This window comes from Quercus lobata, chromosome 11 (genome assembly GCF_001633185.2).
Source record: "Quercus lobata isolate SW786 chromosome 11, ValleyOak3.0 Primary Assembly, whole genome shotgun sequence".
NCBI classification, from domain to species: Eukaryota; Viridiplantae; Streptophyta; class Magnoliopsida; order Fagales; family Fagaceae; genus Quercus; species Quercus lobata.
In genome coordinates this window covers 10,856,460-10,883,835 of record NC_044914.1, presented here as the reverse complement: position 1 = coordinate 10,883,835, position 27,376 = coordinate 10,856,460, and the positions used below count along the sequence as shown (strand labels likewise).

General features: G+C 33.9%; 2 protein-coding genes and 1 long non-coding RNA gene across 3 annotated transcripts; 2 read left to right on the top strand and 1 right to left on the bottom strand.

Moving 5' to 3' along the window:
* The first annotated feature begins 8,892 nt into the window (after positions 1-8,892).
* On the top strand, positions 8,893-10,110 carry LOC115966380 (F-box protein At2g26160-like). Its single transcript, XM_031085623.1, has one exon. The coding sequence runs from the start codon at positions 8,893-8,895 to the stop codon at positions 10,108-10,110; it is 1,218 nt and encodes a 405-aa protein (XP_030941483.1).
* Positions 10,111-19,347: 9,237 nt separating this feature from the next.
* LOC115967869 lies at positions 19,348-20,212 on the bottom strand. Its single transcript, XR_004086575.1, has 3 exons — positions 19,871-20,212; positions 19,668-19,742; positions 19,348-19,549 (listed from the first exon to the last, which is right to left on the bottom strand). It is a non-coding gene; the product is annotated as an uncharacterized LOC115967869 (long non-coding RNA).
* Positions 20,213-23,627: 3,415 nt separating this feature from the next.
* Positions 23,628-27,376, top strand: LOC115969058 (40S ribosomal protein S4-3). The gene is made up of 5 exons (XM_031088621.1): positions 23,628-23,737; positions 25,333-25,410; positions 25,532-25,712; positions 26,297-26,394; positions 26,678-27,376. The coding sequence occupies exons 1-5, from the start codon at positions 23,735-23,737 to the stop codon at positions 27,110-27,112; spliced, it is 795 nt and encodes a 264-aa protein (XP_030944481.1). The 5' UTR covers positions 23,628-23,734; the 3' UTR covers positions 27,113-27,376.

Below are 27,376 nucleotides of genomic sequence, written 5' to 3'. Positions count from 1 at the left end.
GATTTTCTCGTTTCCTCCACCAATCTCGTTGTAGAGTTCCCAGTATCGGCTGGCATAGCTCCGAAGGGTTTCTCCGACCCTCATCTTCATGGAAAGCAGTGCGTCAACCGGCTGCTGCACCCGGCTACATGTCACGAACCTGCTGCCGAATTCTTGAATAAGCTCGGAAAAGCTGTGTATGGAACCCTTCCGCAACCCATTGAACCATCTTAGTGCCGTGGAACCGAGACTTGAGGGGAAAACTTTACACATCAATGCGTCGTTGTGTGCATGCAAAGACATCATGTGGATGTAATGGCTAACATGCTCCACGGGGTCTGTCCTACCCTCATACGAATTGAATGGTGGTCGTGTGAATCTGCTCGTCATCGGGGCCCGTTCAATATCATCGGAGAATGGTGACCGGGCCGCCATCCGCAAAGCCCGGCTCATTGCGTCCATGGAGGCGTTGTGGTGCAGTCGTTCCTCCGGTGATTCTGATCCGGGGTGATCATAACCATGCGACCGCGAAAGATTCCGCCGATGGCGTGGTTCCCGTGATTGCCGGTGCGACTCTTGGGAGGGTGACCGGTCTCGGGATCGATGCGTATTAGACCGGCTAGAGGCCTCACCCTGGTGTCTCCTTTGCTGGTGGTTACGATTCCTTCTATCTCCCCGACCCCTTGCTTCCAGCTCTAAGTCCCTTACCAGTCTGCATAACCGTTCCAGCTCTTGGTCCCTTTCGTCGAGCTGCCGGTGCGCCGAGACGTCCGAAACCGTCCAGCGTGTCTGAGCCGACCCTTCTCCTTGTCCGGACCCTTCCTCCCTTCTTGAGTGCTCCCTATCTTCCCGCCGTTTTTGCCTTCTCTCCCTCCATGTTGACCCCCGGGAGGATCCCATGGAACCGCTTGGTGCATGCTCTCCTGAATACTCCTCAGCCATCCTCGTCGTTTGAGTCTCAGTCGAACCACAGCTTTGTAGGAGGGCCCCACGGTGGGCGCCAATTGTAAGAACCAAGTATGGGACCTATGGGCCTAGGATTACTTTGGACTCACAATCTATTTGTAGTGGGCTTGAAGATTTCCTACTATGGGTCGTTCTCGGCAGAGAGACTCAAAGCAACGCCCCAGTTGTTACTCACTCCTCTTCTCTCTTTTCTCTAATTTTCTGAACCCCTTTCTTCTCCCAACTTTCCTCTATTTATAGCCAAGGTTAGTGGGGAGATCGTGATTACAGCCACCGTTAGTGCTACTGAAGGTCCAATACTTTCTGATTAAAGTGGATGTTCAGGTGGGAGGACGGTGCGGCATTTATGATCTTGGAACTTGGTTCCATCGTGCCTGATCATGCTCGGCAATCCAGTTTCCTGTGCAAGTCGCACCTTCCCGGTAAAGGTTTATATACATGACCGGGAACTTTTGACCGACCACCACTTGGACCTCGATACCTTACACTTGTTTGTTTATCAAGGAAGCTTCAGGAAGGGCGCAGGTGAATTGGACCTTTCTAATGGGCCTGTGTCTAAAGCCAGCATAGGACTGGGCCTGGGGCATGCATGGGCCTGTGCCCAAGGACGGCATGAGGCCGGGCTCCGGTCCTGTAAGGGCCCGGGATCCAGGTGCCGTACAATTATATATATGAATATATATATATATATATATGTTTATATCACTACCTATTGACCTTCTTCCGCTTCTTATGGATTCACTTGTTGTGGATCTAGGGCTCGATCACAACGAAGAGAAATGTAGAACAAATATGTTTAAAAATAAGTTTGCTTACTCATGCAAGTACAATGGAAAGAAAATTCAAATAAGAAAATTATGATGTTACCTTGTGGTTGGCCTGCTTGGTCTTGTTGTTGCTGGGCTGGAGGTGGAGGTGCGTGAGAGTCTTGTTTGTGGACTTGAAGGATTGCATCAGTATAGAACACCTTGTAACAAATGTTACATTGGTAATGGAAATTTTTATGCACCATACGGTTATGTAATCATAAAGCTTTCAAATTGTTAAATAATGAAAACGACTGGGGACAATAGCAGCAAAAAGCTTGACCATCATCCATGGTGGGAGAAGAGGAAAGAGTGTGGGAGGATAGACTTTTTTTTGCAGGGAAGCAAGAGGACTAGAGGAGCGTAGGGATTTTTTTTCTCTCCATTAATAGCTGAACCCTAGATCTATTTATAGGCAACAATTAAGAGATGGAAATGTAAGGAAAGTGAAATTAATGATGAAATTAGAGAAAGGACAACAGCTGAATCCCCTAGAATGAGGAAGTGGACTGAGAGCATCCACATGCAAACTTATCACCTATTTTGTATAATAATAAAAAAAAGCTACTTTTTTTTTTTTTTTACATATATATTTTTACAAAATATCAACATCAGTCCATCTATTATACACTATATTTTATATAAATAATATCCTATATTCTTTTTAATATTATTTTATCTCCTGATAAATATTAACTTATTAATAATGACAATTTAGACAAAGCTGAAGCCCCTAGAGTGAGTAAATGGATTGAGAGAATCCACATGCAAACTTATCACCTATTTTGCATAAAAAAATAAAAAATAAAAAAGCTACTTTTTATTTTTTTTTATTTTACATATCTATTTTTACAAAATATCAACATCAATCCATCTATTATGCACTATATTTTATATAAATAATATTTTATATATTTTTTTAATATTATCTTATCTCCCGATAAATATTAACCTATTAATAATGACAACTCAGACAATTCTAAAAGGAAGCTACAATCGAGAAAATGTAACTTATCACCATCACCTGTCACATTCAGGTCTAGGAGAAGGTTTGTATTTATTAAGTTCTCTTTACTTTTTATCCAGGTTTGCATTGTGAAAAATCAGGGGAGTGTTTGAACATCCTATGAATATCAAATTGAGCCCATATTTTAAGTAGCACTAAAAACAAAATACTTTTTTTTTTTTTTAGAATGAAAAAACAAAATACTTGATTGAATGAGATGGAGCTATTATCATAGTCACTAAGTTAATTTAAAAAAGGGATGAGTAGCTTTATTATTTGGTATTTTTCAAAGAACCAAAAATGCAATGTTCTAGTTAAACATCTATTCAATGTTTAAATCCAGCATATTACTTAATTTATGCACAAATTCTTTCGTGGTTTTTTTTTTTTTTTTTTTTAGAAATAATTACAACATGCTATTAACCCCGCAGCTCAAACCCTTTCCCCCCTAAACCCCCAAGCACTTTGTATATGAGAATGTGCCGATTCAGCTACAAGGCCTTTGGCTCATGGTTTCAAAATGGAAAGTTAACTAATTCGGTACATTTATTAGTGGTAATACACATTCAATTTTCAGTAAAGGTTTATTTTTAAATTCTATCTAAAGGCAGATTTATCATTAATTTATGATATCAATCATGTTTTTTGTGAAGGCGGGTAGTGGTGTAATCTTGCATAGAGATACATTATAATGAAAATAGAATTATTGGTCTTTCTTTTTTTTTTTTTTGTTATCTGATTTGTACTTATAAAAAAATGACAACTGAGAGGTAACATGAACTTCTATTACTAATTACTATCAGCATTTAGCACCTATAAATCAAATAAATATAAAAAAGTGAAAGAGATGGGACATAATGTGAAATAGATGGAAATGTAAGGAAAATGAAATTAATAATAAAATTAGAGAAAGGACAACAGCTGAAGCCCCAATGTTGGGATTGAGGAAGTGGACTAAGTGTGCGTTTGGATACCGCTTATTTTGCTAAAAACTGAAAACTATAAAAAAAATATTTTTTGGTTACTGTTCATTAATGAAAATACTGTGCATTTGCCTTGATGCATTGTTCATGTCCCATGAACAGTGCACCAGGCGCTAGACTTAAAATATAAATAAAAAAGCCAAAAATGCAGACTTGGAAAACGCAAGACGCCAAATCCAAACAAACACTAACTATAGAAATTAATAATGAAAACTGAGAGGTAACATGAACTTCTATTACTATGAGCACCTATAAATCAAATAAAATATAAAAAAAATATAGAGAATGGTTAATTGGGGTTGAAATCAGTGCACCTAATGCAATTGGGGTGAATTGCATATAAGTTAAAATTTGCAACATAATTAAGTTAAAATTTGCTTAGAAGATGTCATGCATAATTTAAATAGATTTTTTCTATGATTAGATTGCTTTATATTCTAACAAAATAGTAAGTTTTAATTATTTTTAACTAACATAAAATAATAAAAATCTATAGGTATAGAAATTATTACACTTTTCAAGCTTGGGCTCTTTTTTATTTCTAAATTGCATCCATTGATTAATAAATTGAAATTTACACCATCAAGTATTCGGACAAAATCAATATGTGCCTTCCATCAACATTCATTAAAATCTAGCAGCTAATCCATCCAAAAATTACATTTAGAATACAAAATAGCAAAACAATGTGGTTTTAGGAGGGTTAATGGCAAAACACAAATAACAAGTTACAACACCCCACTTCAAATTCATAAACTCAAAAATAGGAACATAACGATTTGAAACATCATGAAATCATAAAGCCCTTTTCATCAATTCCGCACATATTCCCAACACTCCAAACAACAATTTATTCCAGTTTTTAAGAAAACAATAACTCACATAATGCATCGCCCTAAAAAATGTAACAAAAGAACTCCTGTTTTTTATTTTTATAGAAATAGAGCTTCAGTTGAAAAAAAAAAAAGGGGGGTGGGGGGGGGAAGCAAGCAAACCCAATAGACAATTAACACACTAAATTGTATTATTTCCATATACCTAAACCAAATGTGAGACTATGAAGTATACCTCCTTAAAAGGCTTCAATAATTAATTATTTAGATAAAACCAATGAGAAGAGAAAGAAAAAAAAAATTCTTAGTTGTAAATATCATGCTTGGCAACTAAAATGTACAGAATATATTCGACAACTTGTCTACTCGGCCAGTTTTTGTAAAACTTGGTAGAAATCAAATGTTTCTATTGTGTCATAGGTAGTTTTACTTATATATTAAATCACTATTCTCCATATGCATTGTCTATTTCACAAAGAATGCTATTGGTTTGACATTTTTAAAAAAAAAATCATGAATCAAAATAATTGCATTTAAGACAAACCAAGAAATACACATACATCCAATGTTTGGCCAAATCAAGGTCATAACAAGGACTAATCCCACAAATTATACAGTCAACAACTTAACACTAACAATATAATAACAGTTCTAGAAAGCTATTTATAGAAATTACACACAGCAGAAAACTATCGTACACAAATCACACATATTGATAATTTTCAAAGACTCAAACAATGGAATTTGTATGGACTACTCATTAACAACTGTCAAAAATCAATAATCTCTAAGAACAATTCAGCAAAATAACAAACACGATGAGGTTAAATGACTTCTATAAATGAGTAAAATATGCATATTTCTCTTACTGTTCTCACAAAATGAGCAAGAATTCCTAATTAAGCAGGCTAACTCCAATTAGACTGAGATCATTTAGCTAGCTGTCATACCAAATAATATATATATGAAAATGACAATACAAAGTATTTGTTATTTGTTTTAAAAGAAAAGATTCACCAATTTGAAAACAATTAAACCGAAGAAAAATATAGAGAGATATAGAATACCAAAACTCATTAATATTTAAAATGTTGTTAAAAAATGAATTAATTTGTTATAAGCTTCAGATTAATAGAAGAAGGGAAAAACAAAGAATGATGAATATATACCATTGGTTACTCATTGCTCTGCATCCCAAAGTCCGAAGCAAATACTATTAGAAATCAAAGCTGACCTTAATAACATGCATGCATAAAAATAAAAATTAAACAACCATTCCATATTTCTTCATCAAATATTTAGGCAAAATTGAAGCAACAAAATTAAAAAGAGTGATAAATCAGTCTTTAAAAAAAAAATAGAGAAGAGAACTTTAGAGAGAGAGATACATGTATTGCGATGAGTTGAGAATGCCAAACCACAAACCAGCAATATTTTTTATCTGGTCCTCTACTTCTCTCTCTCAACTTCTAAGAAACCCACACCCACCCACAATCTCCACCAAAGTCTCTTCCCATCCTTTAAACCACACAATCCTCTCCCCCCACAAACCTACAGCCCGCTATCTCCGAGCCTTATCTCACCAAATATACACGAATTACACCGGCATTGCACACGTACTCAACTCATCAAGTCTCTCTCTCTGTCGAGTCTGTCAGAAGAACAAGATATTTCTCACACTTTGCCCACATCTAAAATGCTTTTATTTCCCACAAAAACGATGAGTTTTGGACGTTTGGGGAACCATAATAGGTGTGGGTTCTCTTTTTCTTTTAAGCCCAAATAAAACAAGTGATGAAACGGTGAGTTTTACCCACCGGATTGACTAAACTAGAAAACTTTTGTTGACCTCATACTATTTTGCCACATCCACATAAACTTTTGAAACCTTTCAATTTTATACATCATTATTTTATTACATAATTTGTACATATTTGCGCAATGTTAGAGATATATTAGCCCATTAGCATTATCAGAGCCACCTTCTTGTGACCATGGTTTTCTGTCCTTGCGGTATATTTAAGAGCAATCTTTGTCTTCCTCGGTGTTTTTTTTCCGCTGCGTTCATCTTCTTTGGCTTTCTACTACTGCCGCCAAAACTCTCCGGTATAGTCAAGCCACCGTTAGAAGTCGCATCAACATTGCAAGACCATTGCCTTCCTCAAACTACCGTCATAGAGCCAAACTTCATTCAAGGGATCTTCTCAACCTTATCAAATCTCAAGATTTCATCAAACTTCCATCTTGAGTTTGAGAGGGGGTGTTAGAGATATATTAGCCCATTAGCATAGACCCAAGCCTAATTCTACTTTGTGTGCAAGCCAAGTCTCCTACTTATACTAGAAGTCTATTAGTGTAGGGTTTAGTCTACTATATATACACATGTTATGATTCATTGTAACACAGGATTTGTACTACACTTTAATATATTATTAATGTAGCCCTTTAGGGTTTCCTCCGTGGATGTAGGCCATCAAGCTGAACCATGTAACTCCCATGTGTTACTGTGTTCTATACTTTATACTTTCGCTTCCGCATCTATATTAGCATATTCAACATGGTGTATTAATGCTAATATTTAACACGCAAAACCCAAGCTTATTGGTTTGCAAGAGAGTTAAACTAGCTTCAATTGTACCTCCGCTTTTTGGCTTGTTTGATTCAGAGATGTGGAACAAACAATGTATGCCTTCTTAATTAGATGGAGTGTCAGAAGTCAACTCGCTGGAAATCCATGTAGCAAGGATCTTCACAGTGACATCCATGAAATTTCATGAAATTTAGTGACATGAAGAGAATCGAGGATGGGAGCAAGAGTCATTGCCTTTGGTGATGAGGCACATTACTTTTCAGGCAATTCCTTTGTTTAGGCCCCAAAATCCTCGTTTTTGTCGTTTTTAATCATGTTTGTTTTCTTTATAACTTCTAATCTAAAAGTTAGAATAAGTTACCATTTGTTTTGGAATGTCTCTTAAAGATAGTAATTTTTAATTCTACAATTATCTCATTTCTTTTGCTCTTTTGATAAAATTTACTATATTATTACATAATTTCGTGATTAGCACAAATTAAAGTTCTAGTGTGCTTTCCTAGTCACTCCTGCTGAGTTGGCAAATTATTATTGATTCTCATATGTGGGTATTTTTGAATAAGACACTCAATAAGTGTGAATTTTATTGTAAAAACTATTGTTTGCAGTATTACTCAACCACATGTCATCTACTACTAGTGCAATTGATTTTGACCTTCATTGTAGGTCTCACTGTGAAATACTTAGAGCATTCACATCAGCTCATGTTAAAATTCATATTTGTTTTAGCATAATAATATATTTTTTTCAATTTTATATAACCACTTTTCAAAAATAAGCAACGAAACAATTTTGGATAACTATGTTCTGATTTTTTTTTAAATTTTATTAAAATTAACAAAAATTTATTTAAATAATAAGAGGGATTATGAGGGTTGACTATGAGTAAAAAGCTCTAGCTCTCTTTCTCTCTATTGTTATTGCTTAACGGAGCACTTGACAATGGACAGAAGTATTGATTTGAGTGAGTTAGCAAAGTTATTGACTAAAATAACAAACTTCAAACTTAAAAAATTGAAATGATTTTTGGGAAAAGTTAGCGGATGAAAACTCTAAAATACATATTTATAAAGTGAACCCAAGTGCCTTATAGCCTGCCTGTAAGTCTGTAACCCAGCTAATCTGCCCCACTAGGGTAGCCTCTGACGACTTTTTATTATGATCGATCAACACAAAAATCATAATAAATGTCTATATAATAATTATTATAGCTATCAATTTTTATATTTAGACAAAGGAGGAGTGATAAAAATTGTGTTATGTTAAAATTTTTTGGGCTTTGCATAGGTTACGGGCTAGTTACCAAAATAACACAAAAATGGAATTCCATGTCTTCAGCCAGTATTACACACCAGTACAAATACAACCACCAAAGCCCAAAATAACAGAGTAAGCAAAGCGTGAATGCCCAGCCCACATGGAGATTCAACCCCAATCCAACTCTTGATCTTAAACCCCTATTGTCAACCCAAGACCAAAACCATGCCAACATCATAATTCATACGCCGCCCATAAATACCAAAATTATTTAAATTAAAATACATAAAATAAGTCAATATTAAAAATTTAAAATATAATAATAAAGTAAAATTATAATAAACCTTATATTTTATATATGTTTATACTTTATATATATATAAACCCTAGAAAGGCTTTTATATATAGCCTAGAAAAGCTCTCAAACCTTGAAAAGATCTGTGCTGTTTGCATCTTTCGATTTTATACAACAATGGTTGACTGGTCTAGTCTTCATTATGATCTTTTAGTCCTTATTGTCAGACGCATACCTTTGTACGATGATTTTATTGCTTTCGGTGGAGTTTGTCAATCATGGCGATTTTCATTGAAACAATATTCTACGAGTCAAAGAATACCCAAGACTCCATGTCTTATGCTTGCAGAAAAAGAGGGCAGCAGCTACTTGCGTGGCTTCTTCAGCCTCAACCTCAGCCTCTCCAAAGGCATAGGAGGCATGACTCGCCAAGTCCTGTTACCCCAAGCTTATGGGAAGATGTGCTTTTCATCACAAGGATGGCTTATTACCATAGGAAAAAACCTCAGGATTAAGCTTTTGCACCCCTTTTTGCGGCTTCAAATAAAGCTTCCGCACATGAGAACTCTCTTTCATCAAGAGATTAAACACCTTGATAAACCTGTTACCTGGTCGTATGCCGCTTTTTTTGACAAGATTGTGTTATCAGCGAGCCCATCTGAGACATCAGACTATGTTGTCATGGCCATATATGGGGCTTATGAAAAGTTTGCCTTTTGCCGACATGGAGATAAGTCTTGGACTAAAATTAGAACAAAATTTCCATTCTTGGAGTGTTTTTTGGATGTTGTTTACTATAACAACAACAACAAATTTTATTGTGTTGATAATCAGGGAGGAGTTTTTGCATGTGACATTAGAAGCCCGGATCCTGGTTTAACAAGTACCCCAGTGACAACTCTTCCTGAGGAACTAGCTCACCGAATTAGTGATGTAACACTGTTTTACCTGGTAGAATCGTCAGGAACTTTGTTGCTAGTTTCACAACAACTGGATCTATTAGTACCCCCTGTATGGGGGGAAGGGATTAACGAATACTGGACCAAGGGGTTCATAGTTTTTGAGGTGGGCTTAGACGGCAGGGAGTGGAAGGAGTTGAAGAGCTTGGACAATAGAGCCCTTTTCTTGGGACATAACTCTTCCATATCTGTTGAGGCATTTGATTTCTCGGGTTGCATTCCTAATTGCATTTACTTTACTGATAGTTTCAGTGACTCATCAAATATGCGGATACCCGGTGGAGGAGGGAGAGATATGGGCATCTACAACATGCTCGATGGAAGTATCCAACCATGCTATCCAGGCCAATCTCGTTCTAACGTAACGCCACCTATGTGGGTTGTGCCTAGCTTAGGAATTACAAACTCTATTCCAAAGGTTGCACCTTTGGTCTAAACTATAATTATATAGACCTTTCACTTTGGGTGGTTTATATAAATTTTAATTTATTTAATTTTGTTGACTAATTCAATAATTCTCATTACTACTTTTCTTCTCTTGAGTCTGATTTATTTTAAGTGAATGATTTATTTCTCTCTTTTTGATTCATACATTAATGGATGGAGCTCAGTCGTATCTAAAATATACAGTGCTTATTTCTCTATTTTTGATTCATACATTAATGGTTTTGGAGCTCAGTCGTATGTAAAATATATTTTACATAAAAAAGTAATTCAAATACAAATAAATTAAGTTGTTGAAACTTATCAATTACAGTCATTATTATATTATATTGTGAACATTTTGTAATATCTTTATTATTTTTTTCATTTCTAACAAGGATTCCAAAATAGGAGACCAATAGAAATTTAAACCAATTGAAACCCTAAAATGTTTCAAAAAATATGCTGCAAATGTGATAGATCATCAATGATGGCTAATCTCCTCCAATAGTTTGAGACCTTAATTTCTGTAAACTAAAGTACTCCTACAAAGCCACACACCAAATAATATCTATCTCTTTCTCTTAAAAAGAATATACAAAATTAAAATTTAGATTACTATTGTACTTAACTATGCATAGTTATATATCCAAGTTAAAGTAAGTTTTTTTTTTAAATAATATTTTTTAGTTCTTTTTGATTAAATTTATAGTTCAACAATGATATTTAATCATCTATATGAAATTAACCTTAGTTTAATTAGTATATATTATTCATCAATTTCTGTATTTACATAAAATTAGTCTTAATTTAATTGGTATTATATAATTTTATTTAATTAATGTGTACATATAGAAATGCTCCATATAAAATTTTTGCCTTAGGCCCCAAATTTTCTTGGGTCAGCCTTGATTTTATGATTTTATATTGGCAATTTCTATACATGGTTTGCATGGTGAACTAATATGTTTTATTTGGTGAGGAAATGTAAAGGAGGTATTATTATTTTTGCAAGAGATATACTAACAAGTGTTGTTTGTACTTTTTAACAATGAAAGGTAACAATGGCCAAGACAGAGAAAAAGGTTCTACAGATTGAAAAGATGTACAGAATTTGTATCCATAGTGAGTAAAATGTACATGGAAAGTGTTTTTTTTATTCTTGTACCGGTAGATAAAACCATTCGGTCATTCATTGCACCATAAATTGTCTAAGACATGCAAGATGTAGACACTTAATTTTCTACCAACCAAAAATTTAGGTCTTTGACCCCAATGAGGAGCATGACAAATGTCTACCACTTGTAGTTAAAGGTATTCTTTATAGTTTGAAAGTAATCACAACTAACAAGTGCTTCAAAGTTGAAACTATTCAAAGAGGTGTTGTTGGAAAATCACCTTTAATCAATCATTTACCTATATATTTTAAAACGTAATGAATTTTTGAGTGAGACTTGTTCATTGGAAAATAGACATCTAGAACTTCAAAATGGATACAAATTTCACCATACTTTAGATTTACAATGAGTGAGATATATCCGTTTGAAGTTAAAGCAACTATTTTGTCAATGTTTTTCTTAAAAACTAGTAAACTGTTTTTTTCTTCAGTTCTCTTTGTAGTAATGCTAAGCACAATATAATTCTTTTAAAATCTCCACTTTATATAGCATTCGATTCCATCCTTGCCTCCCAAGTCCCAACTTTTTCAAAAATATTTCATCCTTTGAGTTGTGAGCTTTACATTCTTAAGAGAAGTATAAAATCCTTTTTTATTTTGATGTAACTTTGGTGTTGTAGACTCCGAGGTAGGGGCGGAACTAGGTGGCCCCAAGGGGCTAGAGCTCCCAATTCTTAAGAGGAAAAAAAGATTTTTAGAGAGAGAGAGAGAGAGAAAGGTATATGTTTAAAAATTTTATATTTAGGCCCCCTTTTTCAAAACTTTTGAGCCTCCTCCCCTACAATTTTACATTGATTTCATTGTAATAGAATTTGCATCAATTGTAAAATAACAATAAGACCCCAAATTTGTCCAATTAATCAACACAAAAATACACTCACATTAGTTTATGTATCATTGTGTAAAAATACATTTGTACTACAGTAATTGTGTAAATTTACACAATTATTGTAGCATAAATGTATTTTGCAAATTTATACAATTATTATAACACAAATGAATTTTTGTACAATGATGCATAGACTGATGTGAGTGTGTTTTGGGGTTAATTGAGAAAATTTACACAATTACTGTAACTATACAAATGAATGTTTTAAAAATTATTTAGATTATGGGCAGTGGTTTCAGGAATTTTTTGAACTTATACTCTGGCCCCTTTAACTCGAAATCTTAGGTTCGTCCTTGCTTCGAGGAGTCAGTAAAAGAAACTCGAAGAATCTCCAAGCTAGGTCAGTTTCACTTTTATAATTCTTTCTATTTTCACTTAAATTATGTTGACATATCTTTTGATGTTCTTCTTTTGTTATGAATGATTGTCTTCCAGTATGGAATGATCACTTTTCCAAGCAACTAGATTAATAATTGTGTATATTAGTTGAATTACCATATTGAGGATTAAGGTTCTTATATAAACCAAAAAAAAAAAAACCATATTTAGGATTAGGGTTCTACTAATATTGTTAAATCTTGATGATTAGAGCTAAGCTCTTATTCGCACAGGAAAGAATCATGCATGTTAGAAGGGTCCAGTTAACGAGGTACTTTTAAATCATTTGTTAATGGATAATTTTAGGAAAATTTTGATATTACTTTCATTGGAAATATAAAAAACAGTAAAAAAAAAAAAATCTTTTCTCATAAAAAGTTTCAAAAAAAATATTTCCTAAACCAATGAACTTTTTTTTTTAAAAAAAAAAAACCTAAACCAATAAACTTAGGGCATTCATTAACTTTTCACATGTTTGAAATACCAAATAAATGATTCAGTTTTTTAGAAGATTAAAAGATTTTGAAAAATAAAATTTGGGAAAGGGTGCACAAACATGCCTAGGCACGTTCAATCATACTCGAAGCATGCGTATCTTTAACAATGTAGGCATTTTCTCACTTAAATTGGAGACTAAAAGTTATTTTTTTATTTTGTCTATCTACTTTTTTAAATACATTTTCCAACATTTTTTTATCCCATTTTTTTAATTATTATAGAAGAATCCCATTTAAATATGCATCTTTATTCTTTTGCTCATTAGTACAAATACATTTCATTCTTTCTTTATTTTATTATGCAAAAAATTCATTATTTGCTAATGAACAATGACTCTTCAGACAAAGAGAGTCACTGTTATCATGATTCATGACCCAAAAAAAAATCTCTATTTTATTAAATACATTTTCCAACATTTTTTTATCCCATTTTTTTTATTAAGAAGAATCCCATTTAAATATGCATCTTTATTCTTTTGCTCATTAGTACAAATTCATTTCATTCTTTCTTTATTTTATTATGCAAAAAATTCATTATTCGCTAATGAACAATGACTCTTCAGACAAAGAGAGTCACTGTTATCATGATTCATGACCCAAAAAAAATCTCTATATTATTAAAGTTGTAGCTTGCATATGCATCTCAATCCAAAAGGCAAAAATCCTCTTTCAATTAAATTACCTTGTATGATCAATTTAAAGATTTTTCATTTGTGTTATGATTTAATCCCTTGGATTATGTTAAATTAAGACTCATTGATCACTTTTCCATATTTGACTTGATATAATTTTAATTTTATTTCCGAAAGTAACTTTCTATACTTGATTAGATTAGATTAGATTTTATTTTATTAAATTTTTTTTCTTTAATTAATGGGTAAATTGCAAATTACACCCTTAAAATTTGAGATGATTGGATTTTACACTCTGAAATTTCAGAATTTGGATTTTACTCCCTGACGTTTGGGGGTGTTTGGATTTTACACATTTCAAAATTTGAATTTAGCTCCTATATTTTAGGGGTGTTTGGATTTTACTTCCTAAAGTTTAGGGGTGTTTAGATTTTACGCCCTAAAGTTTCATAATTTTTTGTTGTAAAATCCAAACACTTACAAACTTTAGGAGGTAGATCTAAATTCAGAAACGTTAGGGTGTTGTGGTGGGCCTTTTTCACAACTGCAAGCTAGGCTACCTCCTGCCATGCTATGGCCCAATGGTTCTAGGTAGGAGAGTTAGGACTGGCTTGATTGCAACACACCCCAAGCCAGCTTTAAGCCAGCTTGTGCACAAGATAGAGCCCTTTTACTAAAACCTTAGACACATGCCCATGATAAAGGAAATTATTACAAGAAAGTTGTGGCGTGCAAGACTAATATAACAATAATAAGAGAAATATGCTTACTATCAGCCAGAAAATGGAAAATGCTAAATCATGATCTTAATAGGGGAAGAAGTAATGTAGCAATATAAATGCAACATAAATAAGCTGATAACAATAAAGAAAACGAAATCACAGTAATGCTTGATCAATAAAATAAAGGAAGAATGGTCAGTCTGCCATACTTGATTTCCCTACGGAGTTAAGTCCAAGAAGAGAACCACTTTTCAATGTGGGCAATCTCACAAGGAAATCATGCCATAAAAATTACCCACTTTGAGAGAATTGGCCTAAATGGCTTATCCTCAAATTCCTTAATCCTTACTAGAGGGTAGGCTTTTAGAGGGAGAGAAGCGAATAGCCTATTGGTGCATGCCTACTGCCTCATTCTTCCTTACTCTCTGTTTTCTTTCTAATTCCTTTTTTCCTTTCTAAGTTTTCTGCTCTATCTTTCTTTCTTACTTCTTTTTCTCTCTATTCTCTCTTGTTCCTTCCTCCGTTGTTCTGTTGTTTTTTTCTATGCATGGCTAAGGCCCCTTTTATACTGCTTGCCGTGACGAGTTTTAACTATTTTGCCCTTTAACCGCTTTTGTCCCGATGTGGGTGTTCTTCCCAAACCACCCACTAGTCTGTCAGCTACCCAACTATCACCATTTACCTGTACTAGTCGTGCCACATCCCATTCCCAGACAAAGAGTCTTATTTTGTTTACTTGCTCACCATGACATTCCCATCCGAATAAGGGTGGGCATTCTCTCTTACTATCCTATGTCATCCCAGCAGGACATTTCTCCCAAAAAAGTTTGAGCGGGAACCTTAGAATAGGCTCTCCCTTTCTCCCCACCGCCAAACCATACCCTCTCCTACCTCTGACCCATGGCCCACCGCTCCTCCATTGGCTGAGTACAAATTGGTGGTGCCTGGGCCTTCTGCGTGCTTCACATACATGTATGTCCATGGCTTGTCTGCTGTTGATGCGCTTGTCATGAACTGAGGGCTCATCTGCAAACTCTACTATTCATTCTTAACCTCTTGTGGTGTGAATGAGCCTTTAAGCTTTCATTCCTCGTGTCTTACTTCTTTCCTGAGCTGGGTCTTGCTTGATCGTGGGCCTTTCCCTCTCCAATCCATTCTTTCCCTCTTTTGCGGGTCGGTTAATACTTCTGTCATGCCATCATGTTGTTCCTGCCATGCTATTATTTGACTTGTGCTTGCTGGGCCTCTTTCGAGCCTACTATATGCTTTCCTTTTACTCACTTCCAATAGCCCAACGTTATCATTGGGCTAGTACTCATGCTGTTTTGGGCTTCCTTGGCCCATTTCATTCTTTTGGGTATCCTCGGCCTGTTTCATTTCCTTGGGCATCCCTGGCCCATTCCAATTCTTCATTTCCATGGGCTTTTGCTAAATCTTTTGGGCTTCCCCAACCCAAATTACCATATCATTTACTTTCAGGGTTTATGGGTCTTTCCACCAACTCCTATTTACTTAACTCTTTCCTTTAGGCTCCTTTAGCCCATTCTTGTTTGCTTTCTATTTCTTTTCAGCCAAAACAAACGGACCCTTAATTTAAAAACACCTCCATCTTGTTTCCAAATTTGTTAACTCATATCCCAAAAAACTGAGATATTTTAACTGAATTAAGTGTTTGATAAATCATCCAAACAAGCTTTGTACCTGTGGGGCCCACCGATTTTGGGTTATGAGTTAACCGAAGTGAGCTATGTTAATTCAGTTTACCAAAATCCAAACAAGGCCTAAGGATTCCCCTAAGCATGTGCATGGGTTATCACATCCCACTTAGCATGCATGAAGATACAACAACTACATATTTTTGTACGTGGGTTCTCCTGTTGACTAAGGTGACCAAATTTGGGCTTGGCAATTTAAGCCACACGGGCCCAATATCAACATACGGGCTAGTTACCAAGATAACACAATAACGGAATTCCGTGTCTACAGCCAATATTACTCACCAGTACAAGTACAACCACCAAAGCCCAATAATGGAGTAAGCAAAGCGTGAATGCCCAGTCCACATGGAGATTCAACCCCCAATCCAACTCCTGATCTTAAACCCCAATTGTCAACCCAATACGGCAATACCAAAACCAACATCATAATTCATAGGCAGCCCATAAATTCCAAAATTATTTAAATTATAATACATAAAATAAATCAATATTAAAAATTTAAAATCTAATAAAGTAAAATTATAATAAACCTAATATTATATATATATATATATATATATATATCTATAAACCCTAGAAAAGCTCTCAAACCTTGTAAAAATCTGTGCTGCATGCATCTTCCGATTTTATACAACAACAATGGCTGATTGGTCTAGTCTTCATTATGACCTTTTAATTCTTATTTTCAGACGCATAGGTTTGTACGATGATTTCATTGCTCTTGGTGGAGTTTGTCAATCATGGCGATTTTCTAGTGCAATTGATTTCGATTGTCATTGTAGGTCTCACTATGAAATATTTAGAGCATTCACATCAGTTTATACAAAATTCATGTTTATTTAAGCATAAGGATATTCTTTTTTTCTATTTTAAATAACCATTTTTAAAAATACTCACATCAGATTACCTATTTAAAACTATATTTCATTAAAATATCAAATTTTCTTTATTTTTTTAATAGTTTCTCTTTTTTCACACACAATAGTTATCATCCACTCTATTCCTTCATTCTTGAAATATGTAAAGAAAAAAAAAAAAAAACTAAATGTAAAATGATTAGTGCCAATTTACATGGCTACTGTAGTTGTGGATGAATTTTACAAAATTATACACACACTAATGTCACATCATAGGGTGTATAATAGAAAAATGTGTAAAATTTACTCAATTTTGTCTAAAAATAACTCATATCAGTTAATTTATAATTATGTAAATTTATGTTGATACTATTTATTTTACATTTATTTTTTATTTTATTTTTATGTATTCTGATGATGAAGGAACATAGTGGTGGATGGTGGTTCATATGTGTAAAGAAAGAGAAATAATTTAAAAAATTAAGAAAAAAATATTTGAAAGAAATGAAGTGTAAAATAGATAATCAGTTGTGTGGTGTTTTAAAAAGTGAGTATGTGAAATAGAAAAAATAGATTCTTATGTAAAAATAGATATAAATTTTTACACAAACTAATGTATATGCTCAGTTGACAGTCATAATATGAGGCTTAAAGTCTATTTTACAAAGATCAATAGTTTTTTTTGTTTTTTTATTTATTGAGATAAAACAAAGACCAATGTAAATGCTCTTACATGCAAAAGTGCTAACATGTATCATAACGGGAGACCAAAGTGGCCCACAAAATCACTACATGTAAATGCAAAATCTTAGAGGTTGTTTGGTTTGGAAAAAAAAGTAGTGTTTTCTGTGTTCATTTTAAGTTTTTTGTAGGATCCACCACAAAAATTTGGTTTGATTTTTGAAGTTGTACTTATTTTTCATTTTCAGTGTAAAAAAAAGGGGTTTTAAAAAAAAAAAAAAATTGGCGTTATCAATTTTTGTAAAAAATCAACTCTGTGGATCCCACTAACAGTGAATTGCTATCAAAAACACTTTCTATCTTTCTATCTTTAATCTTTGTTCCTCAGGTTCATGTTTTCTCTATCTCCCGATCATTCTTTTTTTTTTATTTGATGTTGGGATTTGATGAAATTTTTTTGAATTAATGGGTTTTTCGGTGGTGATCTGGGTTGGGTTTTAGTTTTTTTCGATAGATTACGGCTTGTGACGTGGAGATTTGGGCTGGGTATTGGCTTGCAATGATGGTTTTGATGGGTTTTGGTTTTAGTCTGTTTATGGAGTTTTGGTTGGGTTTCGGTAATCTAGACTTGTGGTTGGGTTCCAGTGGTTTGTGTTGGACCGTCGGTATGTTATTTCTTCTATTTTTTATCCGTTTTGTTAGAATAAAGTTAGCAGAAGACTAAGCAAAAATTAGAGTAAAAATTGTTGCCAACAAACAAAAAATTGAGTTGGAAACAAAAAATGAAATAAAATAAAATAATTCAATATTTGAGTATAGAAAATGGATACACACTCAACAGAAACTAAACATACCCCCTTTTTTTTTTTTTTTTTTTTTTTTTTTTTTTTTTTTTTTTTTTGCTAAGACTAAACAGACCCTTAGTGTTGCAGCCACAGCCCACAAGATTTTTTTGTAGTTAGTACTTTGTACACACTTTAATGACCCGTAAGTCCTTGGTTGGATGATCTAGCCTAACAGCATTCCCATCTCCTAATGCAAAATATATGCATTTTGCCTCCTTAAAAGTTAAAACAGTATTTTATATTTGAAATTGGTGAAATTTAAAAAATTAATTAATTCTTTATTTTTACTGATAAATGTTTTATTCGGTCTATATTAATCAATGGGTTCATTTTTATAATAGGGTATTAGGCCTATTCGGACAATAATGCAAAAGGCATGCCACCGAGAAGTGGAAGTGTTATTTCGTCGTGGAGGGACTGGGACTGTGATAGCACATAAATCTACTGCTTGATTTTACACAATTTGTATCATATTTTAATTATTCATATCTTACCATATAGTAAGTTATCACAAAATTTGTATAAATATTATTACTCCTAAAAATACTTAAAAATATTTATTGCACATGTCACATCATAATGAGCTAAGCTGAATATGACGTGAAGTGCATTGATTGATAAAAATTGCATCAATCAATACACTTCACAACATATTGGACTAAGCTGAAAATAGAGCTAAATCTAACAGAAGGAATTTTTTGCTTTTATTCAAAAATTAGAAGTATTCATCATTTTCAATGTAAGTCATGTGAGAGGCTTTAGGAATTCAAAAAGAATACAAAAGAAAAGAAAGAAAGAGAGAGCAGAAACAGAAGTAGTATTCAGCTAAAATATCAGAACGACATAGCTTCAAACATTACAAACACCAATTCATAAAGCAGAAATAAAGGAACACATTCTCCTAATCAATTCTAAACAGTAATGACCTAGAAACTCAAAAGAAATTTCACTCGTGCCAGAAAAACTTCACTTGAGCCGGCCAATGCTGCTTTCTTTATTTTTACGCATTTAACTATGACAAACTCAAACTTCATTGAACTTCAACACAAACTCAACCTGCAAAATCACAACCGGAAAAAATAATAATAATAATAATGATCACAATGAAATATTGAACAAATGAATTTTCATGTGGGTTGAAGAGTACGAAAGGATGACATAGGCACATCACTACCTATTAGACCTTCTTCTTCTTCTGCTTCTTCTGCTTCTTATGGGTTCACTTGTTGTTGATCTTGGGCTGGATCAGCTAGGGTTGGGGGAGAAGGATCACAACAAAGAGAAATATAGAACAATAAGTTTTACTCATGCAAGTCAAAAAAAAAAAAAAAAAAGAACAATGGAAAGAAAATTCAAATAAGAAAATTATGATGTTACCTTGTGGTTGGCCTGCTTGGTCTTGTTGTTGCTGGGCTGGAGGTGGAGGTGGAGGTGGAGGTCGGTGAGAATCTTGCTTGTGCATTTGAAGGATAGCGTCAGTAAGAAACACATTATTACAAATGCTACATTCGTAGCGGAAATGTCTATGCACAGCTTTGTTATGAACACGTAAAGCTTTCGCATTGTTAAAAGATGGAAACGACTGGTGACAAGAGCAGCAAAAAACTCGATCATCATCCATGGTGAAACTTGTGAAATTTTGAGCTTGAGAAGGTTACAACAATGGCGGATTTGTAACTGTGTAAAAATGAGAGAGAGAGAGAATTGAGAGTAGTAAAACTGAATTGTATTTCAAGCTCAATAATAATACAATACACTGAGATTCTTTTTATAGTAAATAGCTCAGACTAAAAAATAGAACCTTCTAGAAGGTTCTGATATAACAGAAAATCTAACAAACCTATAACAACTTTTAATCAGATATTTTGAGTATAGCTGTTAAGAAAATATCTAAATCTGAATTATACGGACTGAGCTTCTGCAGAGAAGAAGAACAGAGGATTTCAAGATCGAATCCCAGACTTCAATGAAGGCAGAAACGGCGTCGTTGCTCTTAAGTAAAAACGGCATCGTTTGTCATCATGACTTATAACTCAGACCATTTATAGCCTATGCTTCTTTTATAATTGTTCTGTAGCATTGTTATTATAGCTTAAAGATGAAAGGGGGGTGTGTGTGTGTTGGTACCTGGTGGTTGTGGATGTGTTTGTTTATTTTAGATAATGGTTTGCAACTAGATGAAATGAATTGATACTCACTCATTAAATGGGGCCAAACATCATACCATTTTTTAGTTCAGTGAAACTTTTGTGTCTCACGATTATAATTGGAAGTACCTTTTAGTAAGTTTAATCATGATTGTAACTTGTCCGCAATCATTTCTACTCAAGGCTTTGAAGATGGGTTGTTAAAGCTAGTCGCCTTTTTGCTGAGTTGGCAAACAAACTATTGTTGATTCTCATACGTGCGTATTTTTGAATAAGACACTCAATAAGTGTGAATTTTATTGTAAAAACTATTGTTTGCAATATTACTTGACCACATGTCATCTATTGCTAGTGCAATTGATCTCACATCAGCTCATGTTAAAATTCATATTTGTTTTAGCATAATAATCTAATTTTTTCAATTTTATATAACCACTTTTCAAAAATAAGCAACGAAACAATTTTGGATAACTATGTTCTGATTTTTTTTTTCTTTTTTTTTTTAATTTTATTAAAATTAACAAAATTTTATTTAAATAATAAGAGGGATTGTGAGGGTTAACTATGAGTAAAAAGCTCTAACTCTCTTTCTCTCTATTGTTATTGCTTAATGGAGGACTTGACAATGGACAGAAGTCTTGATTTGAGTGAGTTGGCAAAGTTATTGACTAAAATAACAAACTTCAAACTTAAAAAATTGAAATGATTTTTGGGAAAAGTTAGCGGAGGAAATATGGATTTTTTCCAAAATAAAAATTTAAGTACTACTTCTCTTTAGTAATTCATACTAAAATATCATTCTTTTTATTTTCTTTATAATTTGATATTTACCATTGACAGGTAAGAAGTTATGTCGGATTAAAAAGATAAAAGAAAAAAGACAAAAATACTATTTTGGTTATGTGGGGGTCAAAAACTTTAGAAAGGGATTTTGAACAAAAGTTCTTAATCAACACAACTAATTTCTAAAAAAAAATGAGAGATATGAATCCACAATGGGAATATTAAACAGATAGCTAAAGGCAAAAGGAAACTATATCATGCGTTTATATATATATATATATATATATATATATGAAAAAGGAGTGTTCTTGTGATACAAAGAGGGATTTTGAGGGTTGAATATAAGTAAAAAGCTCTAACTCTCTTTTTCTTTATTGCTCTTGCTTATGTCTTTTTTTTTTATGGCTCCCCTTTACTATTGCTCTCGCTTCTTCTTTTATAGCCGTACCTCTTCATTCTCCAGTTGTCTAGCTCTTAGCTGGATTTGAGGGGTACTTGTCCTATAAGCCCCTTGCGCTACCATTTCTTGATCATGAAGAAGGATTTTTGGGGCGTTTTCATTGTTCAGACCAGTTATTCAGCATTTAATGACACTGACATTAAGTGGGAGAAGCTCATTAATGCAGAGATGTTACGCTGGGCTATGCAATTTCTTCGATGTGTTCATCGGGAGAAAGGTGAGCAAAGGATGGCCTCGGCTTAAGAGGAAGGTCACTCCTTGGCTAGACTCCATGTCCTCAAGAAAGAATGGTTCCACAAATTATCGCGGTAGCGTGCCTAGATGGTCTTCGAGAAGGATGGGTATAGCAGATTACTTCGGCTATAGGCCTAAATGGTCTTCCCATCAAAGTCCCTTTTATCTCATGTTAGACCCAGGGCGAGTCCACTCCTTGGATTTCCTCTTTGGGCTAAAATCTTTGAGGTAGATTTAGGTTCACTCCCCCCACAGATTCCCTACATTTTGGGATTACAATAAATTTAGTCCCTATTATTTTCAACTTGCTGTTAATTTGGTTCCTACCATCAACTTACTAACAGAGAGGAAACAAAAGTTTAAAAATATCCTTAAAAAACCTAAATAAAGATAATTGTTAATCTTTTTCTTTATTATTATTTTTAATAAAAATAACTTTAACTAGAACTAAAATGATTTAGACATGGAAAGACTTCGTTAGAATTCAAATGAAAAAAAAGAAATACCATGCATGAATATATATTTTTATTAAATTTTTTAGAGCAAAAAAGATGCTTAAGTAGGAGAAGTTTGTAACCACTGTTACTGGGTTACTCGGAAAGTATTCATTTAGTTGGAAGTTATTGAGAGGAAATTGTTGTTGATTGTGTGAGTAGGGTGGTTTTTTTTTTTTTTTTTTTTTAATTTCTTTTTTGAGAAATAGAGTAAGGTGGTTTTTTTTTTTCAAACTACTAAATACACACACTCTTTCATTACAGTTTTGGTTGTGTGCGTGGAGTGGGAGGTTTTTGTGATATAGTTTTTTGTTTAAAAATGTTGTTGAATTACAGTTCTATCCTCTCTTTTTTTTTTACAAAAAAAAATTTTAAGAGTATTTATTTTTTGAGAAACAAATTTTTTTTTTTTTTTAAGAGTAAGATTATCTAACTAAATTGGAATATTTTGATAACTCAAAAAAGTAATAACTAACTTTCCGAATCTTCTTAATATATAGAGATAAATGAGTTTTAGAGGTTGTGGTTGAAATACTTATCTAATTTGCAGGTGAAGATTCGATGAAATTAGGAATTGATTGTTTTTTTTTTTTTTTTTAGTGTACTATGTGTTTTATTGTCAAGAAAATGAAAAAAAAAAATGTAGAATAAGTTCTTAATTTTTTTTTTCTATATTTTGTAAGCCATGTGAGCTTATATCAATTATCAATTGTGTAATTCATTAGTCATGTGAACATTTTCCATTTGCAGGTTAACGGTAAAGATCAAATTAATATTTACTAAAATCCAGGTACCAAATTAATTGTCACCCTAAAATGTAGTGGCTAAATTTTTTGTTTTTTATTTTAAATCTTATTTTTTTCACTTATGTGCTATGCAGTTAACTGGGCCTTTTCTATGGGTAGTACAGATTGCAGATATGAGCCCATTGTAGACCGTATTCCAGCCCACATCCGACCCGAATACTCAGCCCAAAAAACATAAAACCATGGCACCCATTAGGGTTCCTTCTCTGTAACCATATATATTCATAAGCAGCTTCGTTCACAAAACCTTGCTGCCTTTGCAGAGAGCTTAGAGAGACAACAGACTTGCTCTACTTGTACACCACACCCAAACAAAAATGGTTTGTACATCTTCTCTTTCGATATTATCGTTTGTTGTTGGTTTTTTTTTTTTTTTTAATAAAATTTATTTTAAGGATATGAAATTGGCTAATGAACATTGTGGGTTTTGTTCACTGTCCAAATGGGTTTTAAGGGTTTGTATTCGTTTGGGTTTTGGTTATTTCAAATGGGATCTTTTGGGTGTTGAAGATATGTCAGAACCAAGATTTGGGTGTTCAAATATGTAGATTATGTGTATGGTTTTTTTGATCTCTTATGTACAGTTATATGGTTGTTTGGTTTTTCTGTGGATTCATAAACTAAAAATGTATTAAACAGCTACAAACAAGTTTGAGAATAAATATAATGATGATTTTGTCATGGGGTTGTTACAAAAATGTATGGTATATGTTTGATTTACATAATTGGTGAAGATTAGGAAGTTGGGATTTGCTTAACTATTATCTTTTCTAAGTCTAGAATACATATATGATAGCCCTACCCAATGCACAAAGCTCCCACTGGTGTCTGAGAGAGTTAATTGGTAGGTGACTTTACCTCCAATTTTGTTTTGGAGAGGCTGATTAAAATGACATCTCTCCATGTTTGATGAAAAGAGAGGCTTTATGATAACCCATCATCCATCATTTTCTTCAGTTGGGTAGGGCTGAGATCTTCTTATGTAACTCTGCATTTTATGGTTTGCCACTATTCAAAACTGGCCCATGATGGGCACCTACATTTTATTGCATGTCGTAAAATCCATAAAGTTTGTATTGATAATTGTTTTCTCCTTCGTTCCCACACAATCCCGATCCCTCTATTGAATGCCTGGTTTGTGTTAGTGCTAGATGTCAGCTCTGTCAAGTATTTGAAAAACTGATTTGTGCAACTAAGTGCTTATGTGGGCTAGAAAACTTAGCATGTAGGGACCATCCTCTGAATTTGATTGAAGAAAACTTATAAAAATCCACCTCTGTTGCTTGATGAAAGCTTCCATCCGTATTCCTGTATGGCAGTAGCATATATATAGTGTCTTTACGTTTTTTTTTTTTTTTCTTTTCATAGGTGATTCTCCAGTTTTAAATTTTAATATTGGATATCCTTCATTAGATTCAAAATCTAGAGTGGAAACAAAGTGAAATAGGTCAAAATTGATTGTGAACACAGCTCTTTATTCAATGGAAGAAACTTCTTTTCCTTAATTGATGTTTTATCTTTGTGGTGATTCTTATTCTTGAGAATTTTAACTTTTGTCAAATCTATTAGGTGAAATGTCTAAATTTTATTTTCAACTGAAACTTAAATCATGTAACTCTGAGAGAAAGCATGTGAAAAACAACTTTATATTGTAAGTGGGAAACACTTTTTGCTAATAACAAGCCCTAAGGGTGATTGGATTCTTCCATTTGCCTTGGTTTAAATATGCCCAGCCTGTGTAGCCTGACTATAAATTCAGAAAAATGATGTGGCCATGAGGAGAGATATGTAAAGTTTTTGGTGGATTGCTCTGCTTTGTGTATGAATTGTATTTAACCCATTTATGTATAGTATACAAGAATATTTGGCTTGTTTTAAGTTTTTGAAATTAATATGTTTTGTGTGTCTACAACAGGCTAGAGGGTTGAAGAAGCACTTGAAGAGGCTCAATGCCCCTAAGCATTGGATGCTTGACAAACTTGGTGGTGCATTTGTAAGTCAAAACTTCTGTACCTAGTTGTCTCTGGAATGATTTTTGTATTCGTCTTATCTCTCAGTTTATATGTTGAATTCAGGTTCCTTTTTGTTCAATGTATTTTATTTTTCTTGTTTAGGCTCCCAAGCCTTCATCTGGACCTCACAAATCTAGGGAATGCCTGCCATTGATCCTTATCTTGCGAAACAGATTGAAATATGCTCTCACATACCGTGAGGTCATTTCCATATTGATGCAACGACATGTTCTGGTTGATGGGAAAGTCAGGACAGATAAGACCTATCCCTCAGGTTTCATGGGTATGCACATCCTAATCTTCCTGTTGTAAATTATCGACTTTATTTTTTTTTTATCTTTACTTGTTTTTAGTACCAATGCAATACACTAAATCATCATGAGAAGAATGCTCATTTGTACCTATGCAGTAATCATCTATATCTTCTCAACTGAAAGAAACGCTCACTAGCTAGCTGGAGTAGTGGGGGGCCCTTTTTGGAGACATACTGAAAAACATGCCTATTTTTTCTTTTTTTTAACACATCTATATGATGCAGTTACAAATTTACTAATTGATGGGTGCTGCAAAGGAAAATGTTGAATTACTATAACCACAATCTGCTTGATGATATAATTTTATTTACACTATGTATTGCTACTACATTAGGAAAAAATGTCATTTAAATCTTCCACACTCATTTTTTCCTGAACTATCTGACCTAGCCAATATGATTGGCGGGTGGTTCATTAGTTTTGTGGCATTGAGAGTTTTTGTTGCTTCCTTGTATTTATGACTGCCGCATGTTCCCTGGTTTAAAATTAAGTTCTGTGGTGTTATTGGTTAGAAATTTAATGTTATGCTTATAATCTGCTTTCCTTCTAACAGATGTTGTTTCAATCCCCAAGACTAATGAGAATTTCCGCCTGCTTTACGACACTAAGGGTCGATTCCGTCTTCACTCAATCAGGGACGAAGAGGCAAAGGTATTATCTTCAGTCTCTTGAATATATTCTCAAGTTTTTTTTTTCTTTTTTTTTTTTTTTCCATTGTAAAAATTAATTTATATCTATAACTGAGGCTTCAAAAATTGAGAGTGACATGATTCCTAGTGAATATATATCATCTTATTGTGCATAATAGATGAAGTTGTAACATCATCTGCCTAGCTTCACAATTTTGTATCGCAATATTGTATGGATCCTTTGAAGCTGGAGTTATTATGGATCCTGTTAGGATTATTCTGATCAACTGAATGTCTCTCTGCAGTTTAAGCTCTGCAAAGTCAGGTCGGTGCAGTTTGGGCAAAAGGGCATCCCATACCTCAACACCCATGATGGGCGAACCATCCGCTACCCAGACCCTCTCATCAAGGCCAATGACACCATCAAGCTGGACTTGGAGAGTGGCAAGATCACTGATTTCATCAAATTTGATGTTGGCAATGTAGTCATGGTGACCGGTGGAAGAAATAGAGGTCGTGTCGGAGTAATCAAGAACAGAGAGAAGCATAAGGGAACCTTTGAGACAGTCCACATCCAGGATGCCACTGGGCATGAATTTGCTACTCGTTTGGGCAATGTGTACACTATTGGCAAGGGGACAAAGCCTTGGGTTTCTCTTCCTAAGGGCAAGGGAATAAAGCTAACCATCATTGAAGAGGCCAAGAAGAGGCTTGCAGCTCAAGGGGCAGCCACAGCTTAAATGAACATGGTGAAAATAACCTTCAAACTTATCTGATGGTTATTTGTTTTTGTAGCTCTGACCTTTTAGTTCCTTAAATTATGTTCCATTTTTTTTTGTCTGTTTCGTGCTTGGTAACAATAATATAGTTTTTATGAGATCTTGATGCTTGTTTGTCTTGGTTTTCTGTAGAAGCTCTGAATTGGGTGTTCAATTCTTTTAAGTTAATATTGTGAGGTTCAATTTGACATTTGATAATCTGAGTTTTATCCGTATGTTGCATGA